The sequence below is a fragment of the Pelodiscus sinensis genome, chromosome 8 (genome assembly GCF_052426305.1).
Source record: "Pelodiscus sinensis isolate ZL-2025 chromosome 8, ASM5242630v1, whole genome shotgun sequence".
Classification (NCBI taxonomy): domain Eukaryota; kingdom Metazoa; phylum Chordata; order Testudines; family Trionychidae; genus Pelodiscus; species Pelodiscus sinensis.
This window is the reverse complement of record NC_143059.1, coordinates 31812724-31826262: the sequence shown is the minus strand read 5'-3', so window position 1 is coordinate 31826262 and position 13539 is coordinate 31812724. Positions and strand designations below refer to the sequence as shown.

The 13539-nt window shown below is 45.2% G+C and overlaps 1 protein-coding gene across 8 annotated transcripts in view; it reads left to right on the top strand.

Moving 5' to 3' along the window:
• The window catches only part of ASCC1 (activating signal cointegrator 1 complex subunit 1), a 109398-nt gene that overhangs the window by 18720 nt on the left and 77139 nt on the right, over nucleotides 1-13539 (top strand). For 3 of the 8 annotated variants that reach the window (XM_089780137.1, XM_089780136.1, XM_089780135.1), the window contains 2 exons: nucleotides 462-2292; nucleotides 4469-4690. In XM_089780137.1, coding sequence (XP_089636263.1) covers nucleotides 4582-4690 — 109 coding nt within the window. In that variant the 5' untranslated portion in view covers nucleotides 462-2292; nucleotides 4469-4581. The other 5 variants (XR_016350170.1, XR_016350169.1, XM_089780134.1 and 2 more) reach the window with 4 other exon arrangements.

Genomic DNA, 13539 nt, shown 5'->3' with positions numbered 1-13539 from the left:
CGCAACACTTGCGGGCGGTGCCGTTGACGTCCCTGGCTTATCGTCTGCACCCGATCTTGAGGGTGGAAGGGATCGCGTCGGTGATGGTTTTCTCTTAGCTTTCTTAGTTTGCTCTGCGTGACCCTTGGATTGTTTGACTTCAGGCTGTAAGGCTTTGTCAAACAAGAGGACCTTTAGACGCATGTCCCGCCTGGCTCTGGCTGTCAGTTTGGAACAGTGGGAACATTTCTGAGGTATGTGGCCTTCCCCGAGGCACCTGATGCATAGGGAGTGGCCATCAGAGGCAGGCATTGCCTCGTAGCATTCGCCGCACTTCTTAAAGCCCAGCATTTAGAAAGAACAACTAACTATTGAAGAAAAAAAAATTTTTTTTAACGACTAATGACTAGATAACTGTAAAAACTGCAACTTTAAACTACATAACCATTTACAATGACTATATTTCGTCTCTCTATCTCTAGTGAAACAGTTCGCAAGAGAGATGTTGTTCCGTCCGCGGCCAAGGACGGTCAGGAGGAACTGGTGGGAGCCAGACCAGCGGCGCTCAAACGGCGCGAAAAGCCACGAGCCATACTTTGCGCATGCGTGGTCCGGCAGACTACGGCTAGTTAAGATCTCCGATCTGCGGCACCGGGACAAGCCGACACCTACAGTGGAGCACCCACGGGACACTGCTCGAAGAAGAACTTGTAATTGCTGGAAATTTCAGCAATTACACATTTACATATGGAGGGTGGAGGCTGCTCTGTGGGTGCTGGAGAACACAGAGCCTGCTTTTAAGTTGGTTCCCTGCATGTACCATCTCCTGTGGCTCCTCCCCCCTCCCCCCAGCACTGCTGTACCTGTATCAGAGGCAACAGTGTGGAGGAGAGGGACGGCCAGGTGGCTCCCCACAAGCACCAACTTGTGTTTTCCCCCTACAGAGGCAGCAGCATGGTGGGAGGGCAGGCTCATTAGTTAATCTTTTACATGTTTAGACTATCACATCCCTATTCTTCACCCCACTGCTGTCTTTGGGGTTCTCCCAACTTCCCTGCTTTATTCTTTCCTGTCTACTATTTCAGTATTCAGTCCTCTATTTCACCAACTTTCCTCTGTTGCTTCTCTTCGTCATCCTGTTCTCTTTCTGTAGTGAATCCTCTAAACCAGCAATGGGCAACGTAGGCTACTGAGTGGGCCATAGCAATGGCCCTCCTTTATCTCAGTTAGCCACAAGATTGTTATAACCAAGATGGTCTCCCACGATAAGATAGTCTTGGTAACTGCACATGTGTACTAGAATTTGCGGGATGTGCGGATTGAACCATAGCAGCACTTTGGATGCAGTGGGAGTGTGTGGCTCTCATAGTCAATGTTGAGTGCAATCAGCAAGCACCTCACTTCAGGTTCCCTTCCTTTACATGTGTGTCAGTTTAGTAATATTGGTAGGAGAAAAACTGTGAAAAGAAGCCAGTGGAATCTGGCAACCCTGTGCTTGGGCAGTGGTGAACAAAATGTCTCACAGGCCACACACAACTCCAGTGGGCCCTATGTGGCTCAGGGGTTTCCAGTTGCCCACCTCTGCTCTAAACCCTCATCTGCTAAACAAATCCAGTCACACTAATGAGCTTGACCCATGCTAGGTCCTCTAGTGTAGAGGGCCATTCAAGGCATTAGCGCAGTTCATGGCTATGATTAGGGCCCATCTTCTTTATATAACATAACTGTACTTTTACTATGTTTGTTGGGGAAAATTACCGTATTATAATCGGGTCCTCCTCACCCTCCCAATTCTGGTTGTATTTTTCATACAGACAAAGCCTTTGTTCTCTGTCTGTTTCAAGTATAAAGAGCAAGGTGACATTTATAATATTTAGTTTGTCTAGAATGCTGCAGTATTGAATCATGGGACACACGCAGGAACTAAACCTGGTACCCTTGGCAACACAAGCCTCTACCACTTGAACTGGAGTAATAAGATTTCTCGTCTCTTAACTGGGGTCAACCATCAGGCAAACACATGATTATATGCTTTAGATCAGAATAGTGATCAACTGCCAACATTTCAGAAGTGGCATTAATTTGTGTGTGTGCAGATGGAGTAGGGCAACAAGATAGAAAAGTACAGACATTCCACCCTGGCACATACCAACTAGTTTGAGCTTTAAGATTTGTTAGAATGATATTTCTTGAATTTATATAAACGTTTCTCAGACACTGTATTTTTCCATTCTTTCAGGGTGCGGCTGTGAGGCTGGGAGCTGAGGTTCAGTAATGTAGTTTTGGAGTCTAGGTAGCAGCACGAGGATTGAGGTAATGAAGAGTACAGAGATATTTAGCAAAAGTTAGTACAAAATGTTCTTGTAGCACCCACAGGAAACCCTAAGAACATCACTGAACAAGGACCTTTGAGGTTTGTGCTCCTGCAAACTTTTAACACTTCACAGCCTTCCCCCACCCTTTCATAATGCTGCATTCCACACTTCAAACAAGATGTAAATTGGCATAAAGTGATCACTGATGTGGCAATTAATTTCTTGACTGGCTTTCTGATCGAGCATGTGAGGGCTGTTTTTAATGATAAATGTGAAAACTCCAATCTCACATGGAATGGAAAATTAGACTAAACAAGTTAGTCTGATTAATGAGGCATAATTAATTATATCCACAAGTGCCCTGTAGAGCCATACCCCAGAGAAAAGCAACTTGGGGAGTTTAATCTATAAAGAATAAGCTGCAGTTAGATTACATAGAATACTATTTTCAAGAAGCTACAGTATTCGCTGTTATAAAAGTGTTCACTGGAAGAAAAAACATGTTGTTCCATTTGTAATACAATACATGAACTTTTCACTTTCTGTCAGACAGCCCAGAAAGACCTATCTATTTTAGTATTATATACAAGATACAAACAACTCATGTGCAATACAGAGCTTGGTTTGTTTCTTCTTTGTTTTGCTAGTTGCAGTAACAAGACTGTCAGCATTGGTTTGAATACCACTTTCATATGACTTAAACAAACAAATCCTTATAGAAAGAGTGTGGTGAAATTTTATGGTTATAGCAGGCAACTAGGGTTCAGGATTTCTAGGTTCTATTTCCAAATGATGTTGAGTTGCAGTGCAACTTTGGAATAGTCACTTAGGCAAAGTTTTTAAAAGCAACAGATACTGAGTGCCCAACTTGAAATGCCTTGAACCTGCTTTTTTGAATCCACCACAACTTTTACTGGAGTCAGTGGGAGCTGCTGACACTCAACATATTTGATGATCATGCATTGGTATATCCAGTTTGCCATCCACAAAAGAAGCACCAAGTGACCATTTCTGAAAATGTTGTCCTTACAGTCTTTGTGCCTCATCCTGTCTGTAAAACATGGATAACAGTTCCCATATACAGTAAACTTCCAATAATCCGGCACCTTTAGGACCCAGGGGGTGCTGGATTATCAGATATGCCAGACTATCAGAAGGGGGGCTATGAGGGGTCTGGAGTGGGGTGGGAGGGGATGCCACCCCAGACACCTCATAGCCCCCCCCTTATGATAGTCAGGCTCTGCCCCAGGAGTCCCTGATTCAGCCGCTGCTGGTCAGTTTCAGCAGCAGCTGAATCGGGGATGCCTGCAAAAGAGCAGCTGGGGTGCTGCCGGGTTGGTCCCGCAGCGCCGAGGGGTGGCGCTACGGCACCAACCCAGCAGCACTCCAGCTGCTCTTGGGGATGCCTGGGACAGAGCAGCTGGGGTACTGCCCGGTTGGTCCCGTAGCGCTGCCCCTCGGGGCTGCAGAACAAACCCAGCAGTACCCCAGCTGCTCTTGGGGACGCGTGGGGCAGAGCAGCTGGAGTGCTGCCGGGTTGGTCCCGCAGCGCCAAAGGACGACGCTGCGGGACCAACCCGGCAGGACCCCAGCTGCTCTGCCCCAGGGGTCCCCGATTCAGCCGCTGCTGAAACAGATCAGCGGCTGATTCCAGGAAGCCCGGGGCAGAGTGCGCTGGGGAGACTCGCTTAGATTTCTTTTGAGTCGACCCCGTGCACGGTGGAGACGTCTTCTCATGAGTTCGGGAAGACTCCCGTTGAGGCGCTTCAGAGGGCTGTAAAGCCTTGTCAAACAAGATAAGCTTCAGCCTCATGTCTCTGTCTTTACGTGCCCTGGCCGTTAACTTCGAGCAATGGGCACATTTTCCCGGCACATGGGACTCTCCCAAGCAGCGTATGCACGCGTCGTGGCCATCTGACGCTGGCATGGGGTCCTTGCATCGAACACATTTCTTAAACCCCAGAGAGCCGGGCATGATATATATATATATATATATATATATATATATATATATATATATTCTTATAACGATAACGAATAATAGAGAAAAACCGTAACTTAACTATCTACTGAACTTCGAGAAATTTTTTTTTTTTAAACAAACAAACGACTAACTAACTAATTAACAATAAACTGTGGAAAACTTGTGATAATTTTAACGTTTATCTCTCAAGGATCTGTCTCTGAGGAGAGAATCCGATGTCCGTCAGCAACCTAGGACGGTTGAAAGGAACTGGCGGGGGGGCCGGACCGCGTGACCGAAGAAACCGCGCGAAGCCTGCCGCGCATGCGCGGTCTGGCCAGTTACGGCTACGAAAAGCCTCCGATCAGCGGCGCCGGGACGAGCCCGACACGTAGAGTGGAGCACCCACGGGGACCACTCGAAGAAGAACTGGGTAATAACTTCTTATAGTACTGAATCATGCTGTAATACATATTTCAAAAGCAATAGACTCAGGTTACCAGACTCTTAAATCAGAATGTTGTAAGTTCTGGTGGTGTAATGTGCTGAAGAAAAATGATCCATTGATTAATGGGTCAGTTTAGGACTTGGGACACCGGGGTTCAGATCTCTGATCTGCCAGTGGCTTCCCATGTGGACCTTAGGCTTAATTTCTCTGTGTCTTTGTTTCCTACCTGTAAAATGGGAATAATACCATGAAGGATATGACACTATCCTGCAATATCCTGGACAAATCTAATGGAATTAAAGTAAATTAAGATCAGAGGGGTAGCTATGTTAGTCTGAATCTGATGAAATGGGTCTTTGCCCACAAAAGCTTATGCTCCAATAAATCTGTTAGTTGATAAGATGCCACAGTACTTCTCGGTAAACTAAGATCAATGCCTTTGGGGAACGGATGTCACTGGTTAGCATCACCCTTACTGGATGATGCTTACCAGTTACTGGTTTACCAGTGGCCTGTCCAGTCTGGAGCAGCTCCCCACCCCCATGCAGGCAGAAGGCTGCTCCAGCTCAGCTGAGCCCACCATGCCGCAAGCTGGGGGGTTGCTTCAGCCTGGCTGGACTCACTGTGCTGCAGGCAGGGAGCGATCCAATCAGGCCTTCTGTTTGCAAGATCAGGTTTAACCAGTTAAACCTAACATTTAAGTGATTAAATGGGATTTGACATCCCTACTTTGGGGATCATCATAGTAAAATGCAGTTGTTTGTGGTGTTGGGAGAGTTTATGTAACTGGAGTATGTTACTATAACTCCACTAGTTATTAGCCCTTAGAAGCAAAATTCCTGAAGAGGCTCACATAGACTAGTTCAAACTGAATTTGCCAGAGACCAAAAGACAGGATTTTTAGATATATAGCCTCGTTTTAAAAAGGCTCAGGACAGGATTGTTAGTCCACTAAGGATCCCAGAACTTAGGCAAAAGTTGGAAAGGACGTAATGTATACTAAGGCCCATGAGAGTAGGTGCTAGTTCAGACATGATGTGGTTATGAACTTATGACCATGGGTGACTTTTTCTTTGCAAGGGGTTTGAAGCACTCACTTGCCAGAGCCCATGTTAAAGATAAGAATGTGACTGTGTATACGGTTAACCAGCTGAGCCAGGGGTCATCAGTTAACCATCACAGTTACAGAGGCAGCAATGGGGGTAGGGGTTTGCATGTAAAGAGGTGGGAGCCAGTGCTTGGGGAAGCTGTCTTAAGCCAGCTTCCCATGCATGCTAGCTCCCACATTTGCCTTCCCCCTCCCCTATATGTTTACACTAACAACCCCCCCCAAGCTTTTTAACATCCCTAGTTGAAGAGAGTTGGAAGGATCTCTTGGAAGCTCATTAGCATGCTTGTAAATGTTTATTATTTCAATATTTAGCTTGTAGTACTTTAAGAATAAAATAGGCTTGTATGAGAACTACTGTATAGTAACTTGACAGTACTTTATCAATTTCTGAAGATAAAGCAAGTAGGCTTGCTTTGGCAATATCTTGCTGTAATGACAGTATATTCAGGGGACTGTGCATCCTGGAACTATCCTGCTCGGAAAGGAGTGAAAAGATGTACTTGTCTGCTCAAGAGGTAATAGCTAGGGTATCTGGAAGCTTTAGAGTGGGTGCCCTTGCTTTACCACAGTGCAGGATACAAGTGCAGTTGCCCGGAGCGGTGACATATTACTATCCTCCTTTCCAGGGCGTTGTGAGCTATTCAGATACATATGATACATTCTGGGAGCAATGTAAGTACTAAGATTGCTATTCATGTTTGATATGAAATGCCTTGCCACAGGACATACGTTTTCTGAGTCCGTAGAAATTGTGTGTCATTGGATTTCTTGTCCGAGAAATGGAATTTTATATCCTAGTAATATTGCTTTGCACTTTTGATATATTTTTGGCATGTTTGACAGGGATGGCCAAAGTGTAGGGCGAAGGGGATTCTTTTGGGGGATCTTTTAAAAATTAGTCTTAAGCTTGAACTCCTAGTTTGGCACCCTCAGGACCTAAGGAACCAGAGAATTGCCAGACCATGGAAAATCAATATTGTCTGGCACAGGGGTGAGCAGTAACTTTTAATGGGGGGGGGGAGGAGCTCTCCAAGATTTTGGTAAGTGGCCAAGGGCCACACTTCTGTTGAGGTGGTCTAGGACAGAGGTTGAGTGCAGAAGGAAGCTTGGGGTAGGAGACTGGAGTGTGATCTAAGAGGGAGTTTGGGTTGTGATCTGGGGCAGAGGCTTGGGGGGCTGGGTCCAGGAGAGATTTCTGGCCTGGGGTTGGAGTTCATGAGGGGGTACAGAGTTTGGGAGGGAGCTGTGACCTGGAGGTGAGGAAAGAGGGTACCACACATTTGACTGGTGACCTGGGGCAGGTGGTTGGGAAGGGGGTATGTGTGACAGAGGCAGGCTCTGCTTGGGAGGCACTTACCTCGGTGACTCCAAGCCAGCAACCTTGCTGGAACCTGAGGTAGGCTGCCCGTCTACCTACAGTCCCAGCCTCAGTAAAATGGCTGGCTGCTCCATGTTGCTGTGCTCCAGCATGGGGAGGTGGGAGAGGCGGAAGGAGGGAAGAGAAGGCTATACATGACACTTCCCCCCTCTTCTGGATGCTGGGGGGGGAGGGAGAGAAGTGTCAGCAGCCAGCTGTTTAAAGTGGTGTGAGCTGCTCTAAGAGTCCTAGCAAGGGGGCCGCAGTCCATATCAGATGGCTTGGCAGGCCACATCAAGCCTGCAAGCTACATCTTGCCTACCCTGGGCTTAGCAGCATTACCAACACTTCCACTGGTTACTGGGATGTTAGAACACATTTAGGGGTAAATTAAAGCTAAATAACAGCTCCAAACAGAGCCAGGACTGGTGCCTGTAAAACTTTGAGGTAGCAGGAACCTGGGCCACACCCATAAGTGGACCTAAAGCTAACAAAAATCATGCTGGACCATGAAGATTGCCAGACCAGAGAATGCTGGATTGGAGAGGTTCATCTTGTGGATTGCCATTACAAGTATGGAGCTGCCTCTGCTGCTCCATAACATTCCATCCTGTCCACAAAACAGTTGATTTCTTTCCTCACATCCCAAAGCCTTAGAAAAATTCAAGAAAGAGACTTCAAACTCTTGATGTTTATTGGCCATGAAACAATTTTAGTACACTTTAGTAAAGTGAGAACAGATTTCAGTGTCTTGAGTCATTGTGTCTGCATTAAACAATTCCATTCTCCTAATACCTTGTTTACAGGCAAAAAAGAAACATTCCAGCAGAGTGAAAAAACTCAGCAAAAACAAGGAGCTCTAAATATAGAAATCAGTTAACATTTTCCCCTTCAGTTCACCCTGCACAGTTAGTTATCACATTCATCTTCAACAAGAACCTTCTTTCCATTCAGTACCCCATGCTTTTGCCCTTCAGGATTTGAACTCTAATAGCAAAAGTATCTACGTCCTGAATGATTGATATTACCTGGCCAGTTCAGGCATGTACACACCACTGTGAGTATAAATGATTGGGTTTTTTACAATAACCTTCCCTTCCCCTTTAAACAAACAGGTTATTCTGTCTTTAAAACTTACTGTATCACAAATTACAGCAAGGAGGCCCTGCTGAATTATTACCAAATGTCTACCATGAAGAAGACTACAAGGATTTACAGTTTTATTGTTGTAACTTACTGGATATGATTACAGCACCACCTGATGTGTACTTAAAAATATGATGGAGCTAGGAACACACTATAAATGAGAGCACATTTGAGTCCTTAGTGGTGTATATTTGTGTTGTCTTTCAACACCAGTGATTCCAAAGCTTTCAGCCTGAGGATGGCGTGAACCCCAGCAATTGCTCTATTGGCTTGTACCGCCATTCATCTGCTTCCAATTCTTCTACTAAACCAGCTAGTTTTTCCATGCGAGCAACTTGTTGATCTATAAGTAGTACAAAGATAAACACTGTTTGCAATAATATTTCACTTACATTTTTTAATTAGATGTATTGTGCAAGGATGTCCTTCCCTAATAATCCAGGTACTGGAAAATAATTGCTCCACTGTGTCAGGCTAGTCTGAATATTAAAAAAAAACTATTGATATTTTCCCTACATAAGTGGAGGGGCTTCATCAGATCCACAGGAGAACAGGCTTCATTAATATCCTTTTTTAGTCCCTGAAGGTGGTTAAGTATGGGCCAGGACATTTATCTGCAGCTCCCTGAACATATTGAGGCCCTAATGTGGATCAAAGACAATAAGAGGAAAACACAAATTTACTAATGCAAAATATGGGATTATTTTCTTTAGCATAACTGGCTAAGAGCTTGTGGAGGCCTTAAACACAATTTAGTGGTATTTCTCTGTATGTACATAACATTTGAATGTTGTAGTTGATCAATTCTATAAAATGTTCTAGGCATCTGTGGTGTAGTGTCAGTCCCTTGCTGGTTGACATGCTTGGGCTGTGGGTGACCCCCACTGGCGGCTGTCTGTAAGCATGGCCCAGCAGGAGATGCCTTGCCGCCCCAGGGCGGTGGTCAAACCCGTTCTACAAGTTGAGGGAAGAGGCTGAACAAAGGAGCTGGCGGTTGGGGAAAGGGGCAGGTTTTTTGGGCTGAAGCCATGAAGGAGGGGGCTGGGGTTGTAAGGGCCCAGTCACCCCCATCTTAAGGGGGCCCTGAGGCATTCTGGCCCTAATTCCTGTAACCAGATTACATCTATGCTGTGCTGTACCCTGGAGAAGCAATAAACTCTCTCTATTCTACTGGCTGGTGGAGTCTGTTCCTGCTGCTACGGGGGTGCAGGGTTGGGGGAACCCAACTCACCATCACAGCATCAATGGCCAGAACCCTATTGATCCAGGCAAAAACTTAAAGGGGAGAACTGGGGAGATATCTGGAGACCTTGCCATCTGATTAGCACAGCCACAGATTTAAGTACCTCTCTTATAGACAAAACAATTTCTAAATGGCACCCATGAATGGTCTCCAGCATAATAATGTTCTCTCACATTTCTTCTCACACTCCCAATAGAGTTTAACTTGACACTGTCAATGACTTATCTCCCACACCACCACCACCAACAACAAGGAGTATGGCAATACACACAAAGTCCCTGACATGTTGATGGGGGACAAGGAAAACAAAACCTCTCTCGGGGAAGAAATCAGAACAGTTTGGAAGGGGGAAAGTAGGTGTAGTCTAAATGTTTGGGCTGGAGCCTGGGACTTCTCTACTCAGGGCATCCTGCACAGCTGGGGCTCCAGCCTAAGCCTAACCATCTACACCAAAATGTTGTAGTCTCTCAGCCCAAACCCTGCATACCTGATTCAGTTGACATAGTGTAGACATGGTTATGGTCAGAAGTAACTATTACAGCTAAGATTAGAATGTGTGAGGTTTCCACTCTGCCCACTGTTCAGACCTCTTTTCTTGTGTTTACAGTATAGCATAGAGCAATGGAAAAAATGAGGTTAGAAACACTTCTCTGCTTCCACCCCCACATTGTGAGAGTTTAATTCAATATTTGCATTATGTTTGAAAGGACCTAATAATAGCCTCAGTTAGTCTAATTCAGGAAGTTAAATAGCTGTTCTGCTTTTTGTGGTTCACGGCACAGTATGTTGGCTTTTGATATATTTTCCTCTGCAGCTCCCACAGTAAAACTTACATGCATGTTCAAAAAACATACAACACTTGAAAGCTTACCATGTTTCACTTGCTTTAATGTAGAGGCAACCTGATAACTGAAAACGGATTCACAGAGGAATCTTTCTGAGCCATCTGTAAATGAAATAGAGAGGCGATTTAATCTTTCCTAAGAGTTTTATGTCCAAAAAGCTTTCAATAAGTGCTGTCACTCTTTTTTACAATTTTTAATGTTCAGTGTGTCCTTTTTCCTCTGCTCACCTATTTAGACACGTTGTCCTATTCTGGTAATGTGCAGCCTTCTGAGTCAGGAAGTGGTAGGTTCAAGTCTCCCACAAGGGCTTTGACTTTTACCCAGTGCTAATATGGAAATGCAGCACAGAGTGGGTATGGTGCTGCACTGTTAGGTATTATGGTACTACAGGCAGTCCCCGGGTTACGTACAAGATAGGGACTGTTCTTAAGTTGCAGACCAGGGAGATGGGGAGCAAAGCAGAGCAAAGCCGCGGAGCACGTGGGGAGCCCAGACGCGTCTGGGCTGTCCGCTGCCCGCGTGCTCTGCCGCTTTGCTTCCTCTCCCTGGTCTGCTGGAGACCAGGGAGACAGGCCCCATTCGTAACTGCGGATCCGACATAAGTCGGATCCACGTAACTCGGGGACTGCCCGTACTTGTGCCTGTTCCTTATGGCTGCTGTTGAGATGGATGAAAGATGATGTGGCATTCTGATTAAAAGAAAATCTTGATCTCTTAGCCATTAGTCTTTTTCTTAACAACGAACTTGAATAATCAACAGCCCAAGAACTATTGCTGAACTCCTAAAAGATCTGCATTTGCCCACAAGTCATCCAACTCATGTTTAGGAAGTCTTGAGATCTAGTTTGAAAGCTCCATGAAGCTCAAGTTTTCCCTGTGTTTCTGAAAATACAGCTAAAGATGTGTGGAGTAGCCCTTGTATGAGAGTGACAATTCACCTGTCCCAATACAAAATGACAATTTCACCCTTAAAACAAAATTGACTGTTCCACAGTGCAATTATAGGACAAAGCAGTATGTTAGTGCCACACAGTGTACTGAAAACCAGAAGGAGAATCACTGAAAACACTGTATAAACTCAGCTGTGAATGGCTTTTTGGGAGACGGTAGGGTGACTGACTTATGTTCACTCCTTGGCTGAGGACAGAGCAGTGCAATATGAAAATAAATGTTTAGCAAAGGTGGTTTTGTCATATAAAAAGCACAGTGAAAGGAGACCAGGTTCTAGAGAGACATAATACTTGACAATCTGTACTTCAATTTTTCTTTAAATACAAACCTTAAAGCAAGACATGGTCCATCAGCTATTCATTGTACAGACAATAATGTCTTTGTTAAATGTTAATTGAGACTCACAATAAATCAGAAAAAAACTGGGCTTGTTTCTGCAAAGTATATAGCTCTTTAACTCCTACTGTCAACAAGAGTGAGAGTGCACAACTACTCATAAGTGGGTCTTAAACTCTTTAGTACCTCCTTATCTCAACCCCTGACTGGGCATTTTTACCTAATATAAAAGGTCTTCTTAGGACAACAACTGCTATTGCCTCATACGTATGCAAGTCTTGCTCTATCAACATCATGGCATATTCTTCCATTAACTGATATCTGCAACTGTAGGCAGAGCCTCCAGTCTTCACCACATTAAAGTATTTTGTTCAGCAACTGAAAGGCTGTAAAATAGATTTTATCATCCTCAAGGAAGTGGCTATCTTCAAGTTCTGAGGTAGACTAGAGTACCGGCAGTCCCCGGGTTACATGGATCCGACTTACATCGTATCCCTACTTACAAACCGGGTGAGGCAACCCCGCACTAGCTGCTTCCCCCCAGCAGACCAGGGAGACGCGAAGCTAGCGACCCCCCGCAGCAGACCAAGGAGACGCGGAGCGGCTTTTCTCAGCAGACACCTCAGCTTGAGAATAAAGGACTGAGGGAAGTGAGGTGTGGGAGAATAAAACTGAGCTCTGGAGAAATGTTTGGCTAGAGTTTCCCCTACAATATGTACCAGTTCCGACTTACATACAAATTCAACTTAAGAACAAACCTATAGTCCCTATCTTGTACATAACCCGGGGACTGGCTGTACATCTGATGCTACAGATTAATGACTATATGGAGCAGTGGGATAACCATATAGTGAACGACAATTTCATACTGCAAGTGATACTACCAGCACTACTTATTCTATACACAACCATTTTAAAATAATCCCATTTTGTGCAAAATATTCTAAAAACTAAGGGCAATGGAGTTACAATTCTACAGCTTACTCCAGTTCTCTCTCAGCTCAGAGAGAAGCTCATATACAGAATGATCACTAATATTTATGGCTATTAGGATAAATATTACAGTTAAGACATTTATACACATTCTTCGCTAAATTAATTTTAAAGCCAAAGGAGATGCACAATCCTCCAAAGACTTCTTTGTTCTGCCAGGCTACCTTCCTGTATGTCAACTATGATGGCCAAGTATTAAAATCAAAGTTCCTGCTAAGCTGTGTGGTAGCACAAGTGCCTAATAAGCCCTGCGCTCCTCTAGCCCCAGCCAGCAACTGCTGTGGCCAGGCAAGAAGCGTGCTCCTCTGGCCACGCAGCATGTTGGATTAAGATGGGCTTTTGGGGTGCTTTTGCTGTAAAGCTCCTGTGTTGTGGGGCATATGGGTGCAGCTCCATTCGCTGCCATTCCTTCCCTCCAGGCTGGGACCATGTCACTAAGTGCCAGGAAGCTCTGTCCCCACGGTCACCATTGGCCAGGAATCATGGCAAATGAGAGCTGCAGAGGGTGGTGCCTACAGGTGAGCACCGGGCAACATGGAGCCACCTCTCGGCCATCAAATGAGGTTATAAGTGTCCTGTACCCCAATCCCAGATCTCCACAGCCTAAACCTGAGCCCCTTCCTGCTCCCTAACCCCTGCCCACACCCCAAACAACCTCCTGCCCAGAGTCTGTTCCTGTACCCCAAATCCCTTGGCCCCAGCCTGGAACCTCTCATGCGCCCCAAACTCACCCCTAGCCAGAGCCCTTATCCCCCCCCCAAATTCTGAGCCTTCCCTTATCGACTAATTGTATAGTCAATAAAATTTTTGACTGACTACAATACACGATTAGTAGATTACCCATTTCTTAAC